Below are 22337 nucleotides of genomic sequence, written 5' to 3'. Positions count from 1 at the left end.
AGTTCAGACATGGCCATATGCAAATCAGTCTGACCCTGTGCCTCATGGGAACATTCCAGCCCGAACTGCCAAGCCATGCCTTCCCTGGACCGTAAACAAGCTTCCGAGGACCGGTTTCTGGCATTTCAGCCGTCTTCAGCCCGGCTTGCTTGAATCCAGTGGCAAAATGAGCAAGGGACTCACATCTGAGCATACCCTGCCAACTTATGGCGAAAAAAGCGTTACAAAAGGAGGTGGTGATGAACGGAGCATCTGAACCAATCAAACACTCACACCCAGTCAACAGATCTGGGTTTAATCCTTCACCGTTCTTTAGCCCACTCTGCCACCCCAGTTCAGACATGGCCATTTGCAAATCAGTCTGACCCTGTGCCTCAACAGCAAATTTTTCAGGCAATAAGCGTACGAGGCGGTCTGTTTCCTAGTATTCATTGAACAGACTTGATTCAATCATGGTACCATTGTGCAATTCAATCAGACTATTAGTGAACATATGGTGTAGGAGTGTTGACGTTTCGATGCTCAAGCTTTAGATAAATGGCATTATCTTCAGGACAGCAATATAAACCATGTCTGTGTTGAGATCATATATTTTCCTTTCACACATGCATAACAATAAACATAAACAGATTTGACAAAAGGGGGATAAGTTGGGCGAAAATGGAAAGAAGAACAAAAAATAGGTAATTTAGACAGTTAGCTAGGCACAGACCATTCTGGTCAAAGTTCAATGACATGTCGGTGACAGTGTTACGAATAAAGTTTTTTGGGAGAATACACCACAGGGAGCGTGATTGAGCAAATTGTGAACACGTAACTAGTGGTGGAAGTAGCATGCAGCACTGATTTGACATGCTTGTGGGATAGCATTGGAAGGGCGAAAGAATGGACACCATACGGCGAAGTGCATTTATAGTAGGTGTACGGTGCAGTGATGCTACTTGATTCCGGTCCAGGAAAGACATGTCTTGGCAGTTCGGGCTGGACTGTTCCCATGAGGCACAGGGTCAAGTCTGATTTGCATATGGCCATGTCTGAACTGGGGTGGTGTGGAGTGCAAAAAAACTATGGATTTAGGCCCAGATCTCTGTACTGGGATGAATGTATGACATTGTTCTGCATTCTGTCCATCAACTGTTGGTTTTGCATTTGTCACCCCGTGTGGGATGGGTATTCTCAGACGTGAGTCCCATGATCTCCACACCACTGGAGTCAAGCTATCCTGGCTGAAGACGGCTGATAGCCAGAAACCCGTCCTAGGATGCTTGATTCCGGTCCAGGAAAGGCATGGCTTGGCAGTCCGGGCTGGACTGTTCCCATGAGGCACAGGGTCAAGGCTGATTTGCATATGGCCATGTCTGAACTGGGGTGGTGTGGAGTGCAAATAAACGATGGATTTAGACCCAGATCTCTGTACTGGGGTGAATGTATGACATTGTTCTGCATTCTGTCCATCAACTGTTGGTTTTCGGAATTATTGTACGGTTTGCCTCCTTCTCTCCCAAGGGAGGGACTCTGACGACCCTCCTAAGGAACTGATGTTAAAATCACCTAGTATTCATGGGCAGGATGGTCAAGGATAAGCAAATCTAGACTGTCCAGTAAGACCAATGGGTTAATTTCCTGAGCAACGATCATCCAAATTCTCATGAAAAAGAATCAACATTAAAGTTCATAACAGGCTTCTTATTTACTTTATTTTCTCTTGCCAAGATTCAACAGACTTCTAGCCAACATGTGTTTCGTCTTTCAATTGTGTCAACCAAAGACTTCTTTAGGGCTAGAACATTTATAAGCAAAGAAAAATACCCAATGTTACTTCTGATCTAATGTAAACAGAATACATTTCCATATCAGTATCATCTAGAATTACAGACTTAAATGTCCAACATGCCAAGAACAAAGAGAACCACCAGTGAAACAGAGAAAAGACCCAAAAAGACCAGCGAAATACCCAAAGTTTCCGTGTTATTAAAGCAGAGTGCTTGTGAGTGAACGTACTGAACAAAAGGTAGAAATCCTGGGAAAGATTTATCACAACTGTCACCAAAGAGTTGCATGCCATAAAAAACCTGTCCATGACCACAATCTTAGGAAAGAGGGATACAACTTAGAAAAAGGAGAAGCAACCAACTACATACAAATTTAATAAGCCAATATCGCCCCATATAAAGTTCTAATGAACTCACCATAGATGAAATTTCTAATGAAAATAAGTCAGAAAACAACCCAGCCAGCCAAGTAATCTGGGAGCGTCAAGACCCACAAAATAATTAAATGGTAACGTTAAAAAAAAAAAAATTAAAAAAAAAAATTAATTATAGCAACAATAAAGCCTCCCCTTGTTGGGCTACCTAATATCATGATAAGTACTTACTCAAGATATATGTACCTCAAAATATTAGGCTTATGTCTACAGTATATCTTGTAACAAATAGGGCAAGGGCAAGTATTGACTGCATAAGAGTTAGGTAAAAGGCGATAACAAAAGTCATAACCACGGGCATGAAAAGCTCCAAAAACAAAGCAAAAGGTAAACTCAACAGTGGACAAAAGTTTACTCTTTTACGTGGAGCAACACCAATGCGTAATTGCATCAAATAAACAATTATTAATCCCTTATAGCCAAGTTCTTATTCCAGAAAATGAAGTAAGAAGGTAAAAAATATTACCAAAGTATTACTTCAGAGAAAGTAAAATAACAATAAAGTCATGAATCATCCGTAATATTTATATGGAGTATTTCATACCTAATACACATGACAAATCAGATATCCGGTGATTCATATTAATTTAATAAAGCGATCGCAAAACACAGTACTGTAAAATCAGGAATCATCTGTAATATTTCTATAGAGTACCTCATACCTAGTACACACGACAAATACGATATCTAGTAATCCAACTTAATTTAATAAAACAATCCCAAAACACATAACAGTAATATAAATAAATACTTCACCCATGAATAACCTCTTAACAGGGAGACAACATACCGATATAAGATTTCTTACCTGCAAAGCAAGAAACGATAGAGAAGAGTATTCCTCCGGATCCACGGCATCTAGCACCTGTGTTATTAGCGGCATGAGTTAAAATAGTCTAACAATAGAAAAGGGACAATAGAGCCAAGCACCATAATGCGCAGATGCAGGCTCCATCTTGAAGTGGTGTCAGGATCACAACAACGAGAACGAGAGAAAAGTTATATCCAAACAAACATAAATATATAGATGAAACCAATGGATGTTAATTTGATACTAGAATCCGCACTGGTACTAAGAAGTCAAATTGACTTATAATGCAAAAGACAAAATATTAATCGAAAAGGTTAGCATAAAGAAAAAGTGCAAGTACCATAATAAAATAATGGAATACCCAATACCAATAAGGGATGTCCTGGCACAACAGGCATTCTGGCATTACAAAACTCCTACGCAAAGATTCACAATTCATATATGATAAGAAGAAAAACCATGATTTAAGTCAATGGCCAATTGATAATAAGACAAACTCTATCATACCGTTACAGTCTGCATATATTGAAAGAGAAGTGATCATTTCAATAGTCAAAACATAAAAGTGCACACCCTTAATTCATAGTAAGAGATACCAATAGATATTACAAATTATATATAATATCAGTATTACCCATAGTCAGGTTGTGTCAAGAAATGAATGAAGATAGAATGATGTAATTGTGCGACGCTCCCAGATTACTTGGCTGGCTAGGTCGTTTTCTGACTTACTTTCTTTAGACATTTCATCTATGGTGAGTTCATTTGAACTTTATATCAATTGATCACTTCTCTTTCAACATATGCAGACTGTAATGGTATGATAGAGTTTGCCTTATTAACAATTAGCCATTGACTTAAATGTTTTTTTTCTTCTTATCCTGTATGAATTGTGGGTATTTGCATAGGAGTTTTTGTAATGCCAGGATGCCTGTTGTGCCAGTACATCCCTTATCGGTATTTGGTATTTCATTATTTTATTATGGTACTTGCACTTTTTCTTTATGCCAACCTTTTCGATTCATATTTCATCTTTTTCAGTACTTGTCAATTAGACTTATTGGTACCGGTGCAGATTCTAGTATCAAATTAATATGCTCTAGGATTTTTATGAACCTGTGTATGTAACCATTGGTTTTATCTATATATTTATGCCTATTTGGATATGGCTTTTCTCTCATTCGGGTTTTTTCGATCCTGACACCGCTTCAAGATGAAGCCTGTACCTGTGCTCACGGTGCTTGGCTTTACCGTCCTTTTCTATTGTTCGACTATTTTAACTCATGCTGCTAATGGCACTGGTGCTAGATGTTGTGGATCCGGAGACATACTCACCTCTCTTGTTTCTTGCTTTGTAGGTAAGAAATCTTATACCGGTATGTTGTGTCCCTGTTAAGAGGTTATTCATGGGTGAAGTATTTATTTATATCACTGTACTGTGTTTTGGGATTGTTTTATTAAATTAAGTTGGATTACTAGATATCGTATTTGTCGTGTGTACTAGGTATGAGGTACTCTATAGAAATATTACAGATGATTCCTGATTTTACAGTGCTTAGAGATTGCTTTATTAAATTGATTTGGATAACTGGCTATCTGATTTGTCCTGTGAATTAGGTATGAGACACTCCATATACATATTACGGATGATTCCTGACTTTATTGTTATTTTACTTTCTCGGAAGTAATACTTTGGTAATTTTTTTTCACCTTCTTACTTCATTTTCTGGTAAAAAAACTTGGATAAAAGGCATTAACAAGTGTTTACTTAATGCAATTATGCTTTGGTGTTGCCCCACGTAAAATCGTAAACTTTTGTCCACTGTTGAGTTTAGCTTTTGCTTTGTTTTTGGCGCTTTTGATGCCCGTGATTATGACTATTGTTATCTCCTCTTACCTCACTCTTATGCAGGGGATACTTGTCCTTGCTCGATTTGTTACAAGATATACTGCAGACAGAAGCCTAATATTTTGAGATACATATATCTTGAGTAAGTACTTATCATGATATTAGATAGCCCAACAAGGCTGACTGGGTTGTTTCCTGACTTTTTTTCATTAGACATTTCATCTATGGTGAGTTCATTAAAACTCTATATGAGGTGATCTTGTCTTTTTAAATTTGTATGTTTTTGGTTCCTTTTTCTTTTACTAATTTGTATCACATTTTGGAAACATTATGGTCATGGACAGGTCTTGTATGGCATGCAACTCCTTAGTCACGGTTGTGGTGAATCTTCCCCATGACTTCTACCTTCTGTTTAGTACTTTCACTCACAAGTACTCTGTTTTAATAACACTGACACTTATGTTATTTCTCTGTTCTTTTTTGGTCCTTTCTCTGTTTCACTGGTGGTTCTCTTTGTTCTTGGCAAGTTGGGAATTTAAACTATAATGTAAGATTATACTGATATGGAAATGCATTCTGTTTACATTAGATCAGAAGTAACATTGGGTATTTGTCTTTGCTTATCAATGTTGTAGCCCTGAAGAAGTCTTTGGTTGACACCATTAAAAGACAAAACACGCGATGGCTAGAAGCCTGTTGAATCTTGGCAAGATAAAATAAAGAAGATAAGAAGCCTGTTACAAACTTTGATGTTGAATCTTTTTCATGAGAATTTTGATGATCTTTGTTCAGGGCATTAACCCATTGTGCTGAGTGTATAATTCTTGTTTTACACAACTATTGAAGGTGGATGGACTTCACTTATGTCCTTCTGAACATCATGTGTTAGGAAATATCAGTAGGACACAACTTGTGTCCAGCAAGTCCTGTATCATTGACAGATTAAATTTGTTTAGAGCACTTATGTAGTAGTTGACCAGTATCAGTTCAGTCTTTTTGGTTCAGTTTCATACCACTAATCTCAATTGCTAGGTCAGCTTCACTATCAGTTAGAAATTTAATTGCCACTAGGTCTTCTGAGTACTTAATAAAATTGATAGGTTCCCAGATGGTTGGCCAAAGTTGCATGTTCTCTTAGCTGGCATAAAGATCTGGTAGAAGTTTGATTAAAGCAAGGTGCCAAGATTCCAGGTGTCCTGGAAGCATAGGATATTATTTCTGTCCAAATTGGCCAGGGCACCCCCACTCATTTGTATTTAACCCTGATCATGTCGGTGATTGGTCTTTTAAGGATGGAAATGGTCAAGAGAATACAGTAAATCTAGCCTGTTTCGTCAAAATGTGAGTAATGGTCAATGAGTAATAAGGGACAAAGTATGTCCAGACATGTACAGAAAATATGCCAGTTCAAACTCCTGATCCATTCATACAAGGCCCTACACAACTGTGGACCCGCATATTTGAACCATCGTCTGAACTTTCCATCACCCCACCAGACATCTCTGCTTTGCGTCTGTCTCTAACCCTCACCCCATGCCACCAACATAGCAGATGCGCAGATCTCTCCTGCTACCTAGCAGCAAAGACCTGGAACAAGCTACCCTTTTATCCATGGACCTCCCGATCTCTCCCAGAGTTCCAAAAGTCACTGAAGACCTCGTTATTCAGCTAAACAACTGGACCCTCACAGGGTCTGGGTACCATCATGGGTGACAAGAAGTGCTCTAAAAATCTACTGATTGATTGTTTGAATGGGAGAGGTTGGCAGGAAACAGAAGTTGGAGAGTTATATTAGGCACAGAAAGAGAAATCTATGATTTTGGAAAGAGATAATCACAGCATCCACAAAGGTTCTGACATACTTTTAAAAGTAAACACAAGTTAATTCTATTTTAGTTTATTACCAGGTATTTAGTGAAACATTACATAATCAGATCAGTCGATCTTGCCTGGTTAAAGCATAGGGTAGCATTCTAAACTGTTCACTTACAACAATGTTTATACAGGTTAGGTGACTCTCTAACTGGATTAGTAACTAACTGAATGATGATGAGAAATGCTGGGTAAGTTAATCCACTTTCAGCATCAAATAACTTAGAGATAGTTAATGTATTCATAGTTGAAAGTGCTGAGAGGCTGGTTGGTAAAGTATTGATGGAGGATAGACCCCAGAGGAAGTAAACTGAATCAAAGATTTAGAATTTTGTAAGGAGTGCCTTGGACATGAAAGCTTTTATTTTATCATAGCATCATTTATGAAAACATACATATTGCACATTGACGCCCTATAGTCACTCATGTCTAGAGCCTGACAGCTGAAGATTAATACCATGCACAAAGACACATCTCATTCCACATCCATCTCTAGATTCAAGTAGCAGAAAATCAATGTCTTGAATCATATAGTAGTTGCATTTATATAATGCTTACTCCTCCTAATATATTATTGACATTCATTGGCAGATGGGTACTATGCTACATACAAAGCCCTAAGCAACGAAGGACCAGCATACCTCAACAAATGACTGCCCATCCAACAACCAACCAGACATCTCCAGTCTGCCTCCCACTTCCTCACAGACACACCCTGGATTTGCCGAACCAACATCTGAAGACGCTCCTTCTCATACCTGGCAGTCAAGACATGTAACTCCCTTCCCCTCTACCTAAGGACCACCACATTGCTCCACCAATTGAGAAAATAACTCAAGACCTGGATGTTTGAATGAGATAGGGCCATGCAATAGCTACAAGTGCCTTGAGACCCTTACGGGTACGTTGGTGCATTCTATAAATGTTCGAGTGATTGCTTGATTGATTAACTAAACCAAAGGAGTGCTATGGTTGGAAGAGTGTGTGTGTCACATAACCTCCTTGGATAGTATTTTGACATTCTCCACATGAACTGAAAAGAAGTGAGACATAGAATGGCCTAGGCGGAAAGTATTGTGATGCTGTGTCTTTATGACACAGACTGCTCAATTATTATTATTATTATTATGTTTCTTATATAGCGCCAGAATCGACCCCCAAAGGGGTATCTCCGCGCTTGCCTTGGGAACCCGTCCTGGCTTTTCCCTGTGAGATAGCCCCTACAGGGCATCCCCAAGGTGAAAGCCAGGCATCCCGCCGCAGGGGGCCGTTGTGGAGATTAAGCAAGCTTAATGCCCAGAGTTGCAGAGTGTGAACCCATGATTAGGTCAGGCACCTAAGCGAGAATTATCAAGTCCATGGACATTTGAGCTCAAGACCCTGCCGCGTCGGGAATTGAACCCTGGTCCCGGGTCTGACCTCTGCTTCAGGGTCTGCCTGCTCTAACCAGTGAGCCACACTTCTCCACATGCACAAGCATGTGCAGTAATCGTGTAACTGCTCCTATGCACACAAATAGGGGGGAAGTGTGAGAAAATAGACAGCTGTGTTTGTATGACAGTACATTCCCGTTTTTATTGACCTATATCAGGTTAGACCATTGAAATACTGAGCATGACACATGGAGGGAGGAGAAGCTTTAAGGGTCCGAAAAAAAGGTAGATACACTGGGAGAAGGTTGTGTGACACTATATGGAGGTAAAAAATATTTACTTACAATTAAAGCATTCAGTACATCACATACTACTACATCATGATGGTAAGGATATCATTATTATTTTGACTTCCACTCCATCATCGAACTAGCCATATCCCGTATTGATTTAATCAATTATGCTTTCCTCTACTTTCCCTTTTGATGTAGTGGTTAGGTCGATTTAGCCAATGCATTGTAATTACTGTGTAATGTAACACTTGGATAAAGTGGGGGTATACCTGAGATTTTCTTTTAGACAACCTTAGATTGGTCTAAAATTCGGAAAAGACTGAGAGGAAGAAAACAATTACAGCATTGTGACTATTAACTGTACATATGTATTGGCTGGATATGTGCACAGTAGCAGGAAAGGTAGATTTGCATATGTATTTGAGACCTTCTATGCCCTGAAGGGCAAAGATTGTCAATGGAGGTGGCTTAAGAGTAGCATGAAACTAGAATTGCACATAAAATCTGGCTGTGAGAAATTAGTGTGTGTGTGTGTGTTTATCCTGATGATGGTGGTTCGTAGGGCAAACACTCCTGTTTGTACTGGGATTGTAGCTATGTCTACCCAGCATGAATCTTTAAGTCGTGGGCATCCTTGAAAATCGGGATTTCTTTTTGCTCCTGAATGAAATGCACTCTCTGGAGCACCACAATTCTTTGACTACTTCTTTGGAATTAATCCTATTCCTAAACATCTGCCTAATACCAGACAATACAAGTAGCTCACAGAAGAGCCCTACAACAACCTTTAAGGGACTTTCCCTTGACCATGTCTCATTGGTAGTGCCTGGAGCAAGAAAATCTACTGTTGAAGTTCTTGTTTTAAATAGGCCAGAAATCACAGCAGGATTCAGCAAAAAGATAATTGAGACAGTCTTATAATCTATATTGGAATACCTAATGGAACTTGTTAGCCAATGATATAAAAAATAAACAGTGGTAGCAGAAATCCCCAAGCAACTACCAAGTCAGTTACTTATGTGTAGTGAAAGAGAAGGGACAGGTTAGAAGTAAAACCTGCACACTTCTTGAGGTTTCTTTACAGGATTTAATTGGCACCTAGATTGAGGTCTACATTTGGGTTAAAGGTAAGTCTGGACGGAGTTCCGCTATGCGGAACTACACAAAGTGCAAAAAAACTCCTCCAGGCTTCCAGAGGGAGTGAGTTAGATAAATGCTGTTCGAGGTGATTTTCTGCACCAGGTGTTTGTCTGCACTGTGCAATCATCGCAAACAACAACATGCACCGTGCAAGCAGGCGCTGTTTCTTTTCTACTGCTCAAGTTTTTTACTTCAGCAGCAACTTTCTCAACACAACTGCATGGTTTTGCCAGGAGAAATCTGGCCGCCCGCTTTGAGAAAACTCACCAGGAATTTTTTTCCATGCTCACACTCACTAATTTGACGATGACGATTTCAAATGAGAAAATCTTGCCGGGGTGGATTTTCCACACTCGCACTCACCAACTTGACATTGAAGAATGTGAGCGAGCTCTGTGTAATGCAGAGTGAGAAAAACTCTGCAAGCTCTGTGAGCGGAGCGAAGTTCACTGCCCAGTTTAAGTTAAAGGACCTGTAGAACAGTAGATTCTGGGACATGCCTGAGCTCATTTACCCATATCCAGCACTACATTAAACCAAGAAAGTAGTTTCATGCAGCTAGATCCTCTGGAACTAGAACATGGTCATGGCAAGGGCATGAGTTACGATTCCTTGAATTTACTAAAACTGGTGAATTTCAGTGGCCCTGCACCCAACCCCCGTGGACAGCCACCCCTAGCAAGGCACAGAACCCCTGCTTGTGGCCAACACCCCATTTGTGGCTTAACCCTCAAAGGTTCTCATCCAACTTTTTATCGTTTTTATCCCACAGAAATCTTGCAGTAATCTTGCTGTATTTTTGCGGCACTCCCTCCTTCTTTGTGGATGGTACTCTAAACTGCCCAACTTCAGCTAACACTTTAGGCCTCATTAGGATATCGGGTGGATCAGCATTGACAGGCCGTCAGTGGTGGTCTGCCCGACATTCAGAGAAATGACCCACCTGCCAGATTAAGATACAGACGGTCAGAACACATTGGGCTGGGGAAAGGCCACCAAAGGCTCAAGGAGCCCATCCGGGTGGTGGTCGGGGTGTAATCCCTGCATAGGCACTGCAGTTAGGGATTACAATGTCCCTTTCTCTCAACCTTTACATGGTGGTCCCACTGCACCGCAAGGTGCTAGACACATGGTGCATGGATGTTTGGGGACATGCATTATTCTGTTGCAGCTTGTGCTGCACCCCTTTTCTAGCCTGCAGCACAAGCCGCACTAGAATAATGCATGTTTCTGATCACCTTCCCGGTGATTGGATCATAATTTTGGTGGGTAGCGCTGCTGACTACATGTCGGCCAGCCTCCATCCTCAAGCGATGGTGGTCAGATGCTCATCCGACTGCCACCGTAAGGAACCCCTTTGTCTTTGGTGTCCAGTCATTTGCAGTTCTCTGAGTTCCCCAGCTGGTGTATTTGTTTCTGAGTGGAATCACCTTGGATCACATTTGGGGGTTAGTTCTCTGGTTAAAATTGCAAGGGATTATAGAATTCACTCTTGTTACCTTCTTTGAACTTTACAAATTAGAGAAATAGTCTAATGGCAGATAAAATATCTGGGAATTTAGGGAGGGGGTGATCGGAAGCTGACCTAGGAGGTTCCCAACTAGGCCTGGACGATCTAGATTCACCATTATACAATCCCCAATAAGCTTCTTGATGTGGGGCCTACCCATTTTACTCTTCTTGCCATTAGAATATGTCCTGACAAACTGAGCCCCTGTCTTGCAAAACCTTGACAGTCAGTGTAGCGCCCTCCCCACCAATTGCTCTGTTGTTTCAACCTACGACTGTCTCAGCTCAAGTACATTTAGCAACACAAGGACAAATGGGGCAGTGGTAGGTGGCAGATCTAATAACTGGACCCTCCGGGACCTCCCTCCACGTTCTTCCCTCCCTGAAGGATGTTAAACTATTGCCAACACATACCTAGTGGTTGTAGATTACATTTACAAGACAAGGTGGAAGAATGTCTTCTTTTCACCCAGTTCATGCAGTACATAAACACATAAACATACATTTTTGGGAAACCACATGACCAATATGCTTCACGAAATTTGTAATCTTACATTGACTCTGAAGTTGTACTTATATAATTGCACTTTGTATTACGAGTATTGTAACTTGATGAGTTGCATATTTTCTTTGGTTTCAAACCTTATCATTTATTTTCCAGTGCTGGCATCACTCATAATTATTACATATGTCTTTATCATTGCTAATATTCTACTGTTGTTTTTTTAAGTACTCTTTTTGTAAGTTTATTACACTATCACCCTTTACTAAATTGTTATAAATTAATTTGAAGTTACTTGGACCTTGATCAGACTGTCATTGTTCTTGGAATTAATCCCTCAAATCATTGCACCAACCAGTGACACATTGGACTGTATCTTTCACATCCACTGTGACCTCAAGCTAATGATTCACCTTAAAGCACTCGAGGGATCTTGAAGCAGACGGCAGCGTTCTAAAATGACTCCGCAGCACTAATGGCAATCCCGGAACAGTAAAGAAAAAGGTGACGCCCCATCTACTAAACGCTCGGCGTTCAGCACGCCAGGGAATCAAGTTCAACACAAATATCGATTATTAAAACAGAGGTGGCGCCCCGTTCGCTGAAAAGCCTGGTGCTCCATGCCCTAACGAACAAAAACAACCTTAGCGACAGTCGATTGAATAATACAGAAAATACAGACTGGACGACATGCACTGCCTAATAATCACAACACAGTGAGTCCACCAAGAGTTCAGAGAGACGATTTATACAACTGTAAATCCGACAATAAGGTACCCAGCCCGAAGCCCTGAAGAAGAGCCTGACAAGTAAAAGACAGGCTCGGAAACGCGTCAGCCAATCATTCATTCGTCTTAAATCCAAATGTTTTTTATTCGCGCATAAGGCTCTTTTCAAATGATTGAATTGAATGGAATGTTAATGTATTGCATGCCTTTGCGCTACTAGGCCAGATATTCAGCAAAAGTTGCATCCTAGTGGCCTTACAGAAGTGGTGGACAGGGTACTATCACAAATATGAATTTTGTTTGATGAAAGTTATTTGATAAACATTGTCATAATTGTTCAATTTTTGTTTTTTCACTGTAATAATTGTTTTCAGCACTTGTAAATGTAATTGTCTGTGTGCAAGACAGCAAGTAAACCTCGGACTGTCGAAAGAATGTAAAAAATGTTTTACAGTTTCACAATGATCAAAATATAAATAACACCTAAGGATTAAATACCTTAAGGTTAGATTCTGCCCTTAACAATAAAGTTAGCAGAACAAAAACAGTGACCGGGTTCCTTTCTTTTTTGAATCACCTTAAAGCATGGCACTGTGCTGCATACAGAGAAATATGTTTTCAAAACAAAGTTGTGTAACATGCTGGACTGTTTATTTTAAGGTACAGCAATCATCCTTACTGTAAATTTTCTGACATCAGTTGATTTCAGATGGTGATGTAAACCGGGTTCGAAGCTTGATCATGAAAGACCCCAGCTGTCTTTCCAGCTTGGATGAAGTGAAGGCCACTCCTCTACATTATGCTGCTGCACGAGGTGACATTGAATTAATGCAGATGATTGTGGAAAATTCCTCTGATGAAGGTACGGAAATGTGCTATTCCTCTAATGCTTGAAAGAGACTGTAAACATATAAATAATTAAGCCTTCATGTGGTTGTATATTAGAACCACACATGCCATACCATGCATGCCTTTACAATGTACATTGAATTATTTTACAGGTAGGAATAAAGGATAAATATATATAAAATAAATAAATATATATATAGGTAGTTATAGTTATGACCTAGTTTCCATAGTAAGAGCGTTTTTAGGTCTCGCCTAGGCAGCACCTGCTCTGTCTCTTCGAGCCATGCTGTATTCAGGATATGTGCAATACGCTCTGCCCATCTTTACAATTGGCACCTCTTCCTGACCTTTGCAAATGATGGCTTTTGATTTGTCAATAGGCTTAGTAGTCCCTCCTTAGTAACTCCCTGTCTCCTCTTGTTACCGCCCATAAGGACAGCCCATCTTACTTGTGTCCTTACTCCGTAGCTTCCATTAGCAGTTCCAGAGAACTATTTACTTAACTAAACAGCACTCCCAGGACCTATGACGGCCATTTCTTGTTTTTTTTGTGCACTTTGACCACTGATCTAGCTACGCCTACATTCCAATTAAATAAGCGGATACGTACAATGTTAAAAACAAAAATTAGGTCACTTCTGTGGATCTCTGCTCATCCAATCACTGGCCCATTTCAGAAGAGTGAGGTTGTCACCTTTGCAGGACCTAAATTGTCCAGTACAGATCCATTGATTGCTCGCCATAGCTTTGAAAGCCGGGAGACCCACAGAGGGGAGAACCTGGGGGCCATCCCTGCTCAAGGGTGGTGGGGGACTGGTATTGTGGTTGTTAAACTGACCCCTCCCTGATGGACAATCCAGTTGCAAATTCTTGGCCTCAATTTATAGGGTTATGTTTTTTTAAACCCTGTCACAAAGAAGTTGGCAACAAGCAGAAATTTGGCAGTAAATCTGTTCTGCCTAATTGGTTGCAATATCTGTAATTTATCTCATGGGGTTAAGGCATCTGTTGCAGATTGCTCATGTTACACTCTCCTCCATAACCTGACTTTACCTATCATTACGGCACTATCCCTGGCCCCCTCTCCTTTTGTTACCACCCTGCTCTGCCAAACAATCTTCCAGGCCGTTAAGAATGCTTTTCTAGCTTATTGTATCATTCTGTTCCTATCCCAATAGGCAGTCGGATATTTTTATTGTTTCTCTTGCCATGTGCTGTATCCTACTATGTGTTCCCTATACTTTCTACCCCCCCCTTTTTTGTCCTGTTATCCCACCCGATACTACTGTAAAGCGCTCTGATACCCTCACGAGTCTGGTTCGAGTTCTATAAAACACAAAATCAATAAATAAAAATAACTCTGGAGGATAACATACTTGTTGTAGAGAGCTGTGTTTTGCCTAGTTCCACTTTTGAATCATAGTAGCAAAGAGGGTTAATATGTTTCCTGCAAAGCATGTAGCACGCAGAAGACAGATTTTATGTAAATTGGCAAGTGGGTTACTGCTTTTAAGAAAGAGATCCTTTTGTTACTTGCAGTTCATAAATTGTAATCCTTATAATATTGTACAGTGTGGTATGAAATACATGTGGCTCCTACAACTTGTAACTCTCACTGTCTCATGTAACATATCCTTTATATTGCTGTACGCACATGACTGATTGTCAATGTAGAATCTGTACGTGTGATGTAAAGGGCTCTGACACCTTGCATTGGGATGAGTGCTAAAGACCACTAAAAGAAATGAAACAAAACAGTGGTATATACATTATTTGTGTAAATACTGGGACAGATAAACACATCTGACATTCCTGCAATATGTCTTATGTACAGGGACTGAACAAAGTAAAAAAAAAATTCTCTTAAGTACCTGTGAAGTGATCTGATGTAAGCCTTTGTTTCCCCTCCATTGCATCTAAGTGTGAGGCTCCTGATAGCTCCCAGCAAGGATACTCCATCAGAAGGAGGCCTGATGGCCCATTAATTTTGCCCTTTGTTTCGGGCCCAGCTGGAATCTGATAAGCCCTCTCCCCACCTGCATGGTGCTGCTCAGAATAAAATCAGACAATGTGCATGCTGTGCTGAAAGTGTCTCAGTGTCAGAAAATTACATCAGGACAATGTCTGTGGGATCCAACCTCTTGACAGGATAGACGGCGCCTACCCTCTGTAAAAAATAGGTAGACGGCGTCTACCCTCGACTCGAGCCCTGCTTGGGGCGTCTTGCACTGGAAATGGCATTCTGCTTCCCAGAGTGACCCCACCTGTGTAGTCCCACATCTAGTTTAGCTCCATCTTAGGGGTCTCGATGCGAATATAGTATTGAGTGTAAATAACTCATTCCCTGGATCCAGTAGGTGTGCTGTGTCTTGCACTAAATTGCCAGTCTGTCGGCGTTACGTAAGCCGTGCTTCGAACAGCCAAAATATGAGTCCTCTGTGAAGCAGGCATTGTTGCAGAACCCCTTTACTCCAAATGGTGCATGATCCTGCCACTCACCCAAAGGGGACTATCTCTGTCCAGATAATGTTGAGTGGAGCAGTGGAGCTCTGACAAGCACCGTTGCGTCATTTTCTTCAAGGTCCACAACCAGTGTGTTGGCTGCCCTAAGCACCTCTTCACTTGAGGTTCCAAAAAACTTGAATTATTGAACCAGGGGTGCTGAATATTACTCCAGACCTTGGTCCAACTTTTCCTCTTTGCTCATAGGGCTGTCCTGGCCAAAGTATCTCATCATTGCCCAGAGACTTTTAATACCTGCCCACAGCGCAGAAAGAGCCGATTTTGAAATGGTTTTGCGGTGGCTCTTTTATTTCAGTTATTACCTGCTCATGCACCCCTTTTATTTGGTTGCCGAATGTTGGACTTGGACCCTTTTGCAGGGTCATCCCTGAACTTTTTGCCTTTCTCCTTGCCTTTTTTCTGACATGGTGTTGGTGGTTCTAGGACTCTGGGCACTTTAGGACTGCTGTCCAGTGTAAAGTGTGTGTGCTCTCGGTGGTAAAACATGGTAAGATTGGTTCAAGCCTGTCTGGCCTATTTAATTTACCTGCCAGTCCCTTGTAAGGTGGTATCTCATATACCCAGGGCTGGTAAATTAAATGCTACTGGTAGTCTTGCAGCACTGATTGTGCCACCCACCAAAGTAGCCTGTCAAACCTATCCCAGGCCTCTGCCATTGCAGGGCCTGTGTGCGCAGTGTTACTGCCACTGTGACGTGGCACCTAAAGTGTGCGCCATGTCTGTGACCCCCCTGTTACTGCATGTCAGTCACCCCTAAGGTAGGACCTAGCTAGCCCTAAGGGCAGGTTGTATAGTAGGTAAAAGGTAGGACATGTGTCTTAAGTGTCTGACATGTCCTGTTAGTGACAAACAGCCATTTTGGTTTCTCACTACTATGAGACTGCCCTCCCTTAGGAATGCATTGGGGATTCCCTGATAAATGTTTCAGTGGTAATTCCTGATATGAGAGGAGCAGTGTGGTCAAGTTTGGTATATTTGTAATAGTGATAATAAATGCTACGCAATGGTGTGCACAGATTTATTATAACTATTTTAGAAATGCCACTTTTAGAAGTAGGCATTTCTGTGTGCTATGTGTCTGCATGCCGGATGTGGATTGCATGTCTGGCTTTGGAGTGACAAGAGGTGGTGAGGTGTGTGTGGCTCCAGGAGGGACAGGGTGAGTCAGAGCTAGGCTGAATAGGGCATCTGCATTTGGAGTAGTGGGAGGAGTAATCCCCTGACCCTGAATATGTCTGTGTCTGCCTATGTGAATGCTGGCTCCGTCCCCCTGTGGTGTGTCTGATGATGAGCCCCCACATGACAAAGGGGAAGAGGAGCCTTGTCAGCAAAGTGCTCCAAAATCCCCCAGAACCAGTTCAGGCTGGTTCCCCCAAGCTCTGTGCCAGGACATACAGAAAATATTGTATAAATATTGGGACGGTGACCCCATGAAAATGCGATGCTTTTGTGCTTCCTTTTGCTGCTGGGCTCCAGGAGGAACCACCACAAGAGACTGCCTCCTTGCTGGAGGGCCCTGTGAGCTGGCCTGTCTGGGCCCAGCCTTGTGCCCCTGGAACTTTGGACCTAAGTGCCCTGTGAGCGCTAAAATATGTCTGCCTGGACGGGGAGAGTGCTGGGGCATTGCAACGCCGAGCTGCAACCTATTTAGAGGGAAACCCAACGTGGGGATTCCGCCACATTTCTGCTTATATTATAGCGGGAGCCAACTCCGAATTGGTGTCCTGAGAAAAGGAGCGGGAGCCCACCCCGCTGTTTGAGCGCTCATGTTGGCGGTAGCCCACCCCGCTTTTGCGTTCATCTGAAGGCGGGAGCCTACCCCGCACTCTGGTGCCGAGAGGGAGGGAAGCCACTGAGAAAGGAAGGCGAGAACCTGAAACCAGGCAACTTGCCTGGTTGGGGGTGTGACCAGAGGTGAGGCAGCGTGACCCGGAAGCCAAACTGATTGCACCGGAGGAAGGCGGACCCCCGTGCACTGGTGGGAGTGCCGAGTGTCTGGACCAAAAGCAGCAACCTAGGCGGGAGCCTACCCCACCGTTGTGATTGCCAGCAGGGAAAGGAGGCCAACTGAGGCTTTGCCCCCTGTTGTGAAGCCCGCTGAGGAACGTTGACTTGCCTGGAGTGAGGGTAAGTCTGAAGAGCTGACCGGAGGGGAATCATTGCCTCCTTCGGTCTCCATGGAGGCAGCCGCACCACAGAGTACCGGGCGGCTGCTTTTGGCCAACGCTTTGTCTTGCGGGGGGGGCAATTGAGGTGTCCCTGCCCTTATGGGGTTTGCGTTGCCCTGTTGGGGAATATCGTAGGGACTACCCCGACACTGAGTGCATGAGACCCAGAGAGCAGCTACACTGCGCCCCTCGCAGAAGCTGCAGATTCAGGGTATTGGGGACAAGAAGCGGTGTTGGCAGAAGATGGAGTCCTGACTTGTGGACAAGGGCATCGCAGGGATGTCCAGGTCGGGCCCCGTAGGTAAGTCCGGAGAGCCTGAGGTCAGTCCCTATGTTTTAGGTGGGGCAAACGGGCATGAGGTGCGGTGTGTACCTTGTCAATGACTACGGTGCACCAATCATGTGATACATTGACCTAATATGATGCCCTGTATGGCTGATGATCATATGACCTAATGTGATGACCAATGCATAATGTGTTTATGCCCAAACGAGATTGCATAATGTGTTTTTGCCAATGTGATGCCTACAGAGGGTGCTTATGAGGCTTGGGTCTAATGTGTTTTATGCCTACTGTGATGCAGGCATGATGCGTTTATGTTGCTAGAGATAATGCTGAGGTCATTATTGTACCAGTAGTTACTGGTTATGTTTTACATTTACTACCTGCATTCTCATGGTTCTGACCATAGCCCGATTAGCCTGGGCCTGTATGTAATCCCCTGTGAATATTGCCCGGTGCCAGTTGGCACAGTATATTGTGTGATTATGATTCTAATGTGTTTATGATAATACAAAGGCTATTTTTGATATAACCTTGTGTGGAATTTCTTTTGTAGTGTGCCTAGTGTGTTGCTCCTGTGCGAGTGTGTTGGGTAAACGCTTTACACATTGCCCCTGGAATAAGCTTGACTGCTCCTGCCAAACTACCAAGGGGGTGAGCAGGGGTTATCTTCAGCGTGTAACTCCCTTGCCCAGCCTAGAGTGGTGGTTTCTGCCTGGCTTAGGCGCTTGCCCTTGCCAACCAGAAATCCCATTTCTAACACCGAACATGATATATTGCTTGAAAACATAGCCATTTTATAAGCCCCCACTGGTGGGGTATTTCACGCTGCATATACACCTTCTATTGTTATCTGCATACTGTGTGTTTTTAACACGTTATTTATTGGACTGTCCTGAACTTGTTCACTGTACTACCTAAAGTGGTCATTTTAAGTAGGCTGGGTTTCAGCTTTTGCCTTGTACTCACCTACTTTCTTATAGAACAAAACCATTGAGATAAACCACAACTTTTTATTCTGATATATTAGGCTAATCTGCAATCAAATCCACAAAAATTAGCAAGGTGCAAAAGTAAACTCCGCTTAGATATTAGGAGTTTACATACCAGCAACATCATTACACTTGTGAATACAAGAAGAACAGGCATGGTCAAAGTCAATAGGTCTAAGTGTTAAATGCTAAAGCATGTTAACAAAGGCATTTACAAATGTTGATTATATGTATTACATGCACAATACAGTTTATCACTTTAATGCATGATCTATCAGCTTTGCCAATATTGAGGTTAATAGCAATAGCAAAAATTGCACCCAAAAAAATGGATTGCTTTAAGTATATAAAGCATATAGGAGGAAAAATATTGGATCTGACAAAGAGCATGATGATTCAGTGTACTTTTTTTTTAATTTTCGAAAGTTTTTTTTGAATATTTCAGTACGGCAGCTTGAATACATTGCATGTGCAGATGAGAATACATCTGAATAGGGGTAGGGTCAGAAGGACAATTATGGCAGACACAACATTAGGAGGATTGATCATGGTAGTTACTGTTACATTCAGATGTGACTGTGCATTTTGCGAATATCACAACACATTCAAGAGGCTTTATTGAGACGGAGGCCAAAGAGGAAGAAAGGAGAGGAGAGATATGAAGAACCGGGTTTTAGAACCCAGCGGCGCCAGGAGAAATGCCCGATGTCTTCGGGTCCACCTGTCTTAGAATACAGAGACACGGGATACTTCTCGGTGACATCAAAGACCAAATTTATTGGCTGCAACCAGGAACAGAGGTCTACGAAGCACAACACGGTGGTTCGCTAGAGACTGCACAAATTCATAGAGCGGAGCATCGTCTTTTATGCTAAAAATCACATTCCTGGCTAGCATCGATTACATACAAACTGACCAATTGGAGGGTGACATTTCAAACATATCGCATGTCGACAATCCCACTTTCCGTTGTCCAGCCCACCAGAAATGACAAGGCAAAATCCAACATTCTTGCTCAAACAGGCCGGACGGAACTATCATAAAAGACCTCAACCCAAATCAATAATTAAGCCATAAAGGAAGGAACAGAAAGCAGATGAGAAGCAAGATAGAAGGGCGTGTGCGTGTACCATACACTCAGCAATGTCCTGCTCTTTGATCTCTATCTGACCAGCTGCATAACAAGGAACTGGCTCTTCACGGACAAGGTCCATCCCCTCTGCAGGACCTCTTCTCTTGGTACACCCCGTCTAGATCACTCCGGTCAGCCTCGGCCTACTTGGTAGTAGTGCCCAAGATTTTGAGGTCCCGGATGGGTGGTCGGTCCTTCAGGTTCACCGCAGCGAGACTGTGGAATTCCCTTCCGTTGGGCCTGAGGGGTTTGAAAGACCTCCCTTCTTTTAAGAAAGCTTTAAAAACATACTTGTTCCCTAGAATAATGTAAATGGAGCGGATGCTGGAAACATCATGTATGTGTCTTAACAGTCTAAGCGCCAGTATGCCCGTCGGGTGACAGTTACTGCGCTATATAAAAATGCCAATACAATACAATACAATACTGGCTCAACGAAGTTAGCCTCGGGCAAGGGAGTCAGTTCGGTCAGGTCACTCAGGAGTCAACTAAGGTGTACGTGTCCCAAAGACTCGTTCGGCCGTAGTCATCGGCCTATGTGAGGGCAACCACACAAAATGGCTGCCGTACACAAAATGGAACCAGAAGGTTCGAACGGAATCTATGAATACGTAGTGTTCCCATTGACCGTTTCTTACGAAAACACTCGCACATACCGCACTCGTGATTTGCGGTCCGCTGACACCAAAATCGTCTATATCCGAAAACTTTCATCGAACGGGTTCAGAACCGCGGACCACGGAACCACAGACCCTCCTTTTGCCCTTACATAGGCAACAAACCCAAACCCATGTCAGTCTGAATCCAGGTCTATATTCATTAGATCAACAAGATGTTGCTGTAGCATCATCTTAGTACTTAGCAACTCTCTCTGGACAGGTCTCCTCGCACACGAAGTAGCACAAAAGCCACATATCGCAGGAGCACACTGTACGCAGAGACTGAACAGGAAAAGGCTAGCTAAGATCATCCCAATGACCATCAGAATCTTCCATCCCCACGTGGATAACAATCCCCAAAACCATCCCATCAACGACCAATCTCCCTCGTCTATATGTACAGACTCGGAGATCTTATGTAGCCTGGAAATGGCCTGGAAAACTGTCGGAGCGTTGTCTGGAATGAAAACGCAGCAGCTCGATTGAATCAATTTACATACCCCACCTCTATCTGCAAGTATGACATCTAGCGCAACTCTATTCTGAAGAGTCATAAGGCGATCCGACTGGAGCTCAGCAGTCAAGTTACTAAGGGCAACGGCAGTTTCAACTATGGTGGACTCAACCACTCTCGTCAACTGTCTAATGTTCCTACTGTTAGCCGTAGGTCCCTAGAACGTCAGAAAACCCTTAAAGAAATCTCCCAATTCTTGTCCTGCTGTATCTTCCTTACTGAAGACACCTCTAGCAACTCTCGTCTTATGGTAATCTGCCGCAGATGTAAATGTGGGAGGCAACAGGAATGAAACAAAACATGTGCCCGAAAAGTCAGGGGGCAACCATGTGTACGCTTTATCGTAACAGATGAAATAGGTACCCTTAGCTACTTAGAAAGCCGGGGAAGTCTGAGACGCAAACACATAAGTCTCAGTGCAGACACTCTTCCCTAACTGAGCTCTTGGATTGTTGCCATTACCTTGCAGACAATAATGACCCTGATGGGGCACTATCCAAATCGGAAGGGGTTTCTTCGCTGGTTAACACTCAGACTAAATCCGTATCCAGTAACGTTCCAACCAATGTATGCTTGAGTCTCATCTCTCGGGATAGTCTCATAGGAATCTATTCCTCTAATCATATCCGCTATACCCTTGACCAGAGCACTAGTCTTTAGACTATCTTTCACGGAACGTTGGGGGTAGACTCCATGAGCATAAATGAACATCGTTCTCTATGCCCAAATAGAACCATTATAGCTAAAAGGCAAAACCAAATACGGAATACCTTTATCGGTCGTATGGGGCATGAGGCCACAAACCCAACAGTTAGTCGTGTTCATTACTAGCTGGTGTTGATGCAGGAGTTGAACAAAGGAAATGTTAGCAAATTCCAATCTTCTAACAGTTTCATGTTTGGGCAGAGGGTGAAAAGAATGTGAAGAAACAGTA

General features: G+C 42.5%; 1 protein-coding gene across 4 annotated transcripts in view; it reads left to right on the top strand.

Annotated features, from left to right (window-relative positions):
• Nucleotides 1-22337, top strand: part of TRPA1 (transient receptor potential cation channel subfamily A member 1) — a 913216-nt gene that overhangs the window by 223585 nt on the left and 667294 nt on the right. For all 4 annotated transcript variants that reach the window (XM_086965876.1, XM_086965877.1, XM_086965878.1 and 1 more), the window contains exon 3: nt 12983-13145. In XM_086965876.1, the coding sequence (XP_086822002.1) occupies nt 12983-13145 (163 nt within the window). The remainder of the gene's footprint in view (nt 1-12982; nt 13146-22337) is intronic.

Source organism: Lissotriton vulgaris, chromosome 4_1 (genome assembly GCF_964263255.1).
Source record: "Lissotriton vulgaris chromosome 4_1, aLisVul1.2, whole genome shotgun sequence".
Lineage (NCBI taxonomy): Eukaryota > Metazoa > Chordata > Amphibia > Caudata > Salamandridae > Lissotriton > Lissotriton vulgaris.
The sequence above is the reverse complement of the archived record's forward strand: the minus strand, read 5'-3'. Positions and strand labels throughout refer to the sequence as shown.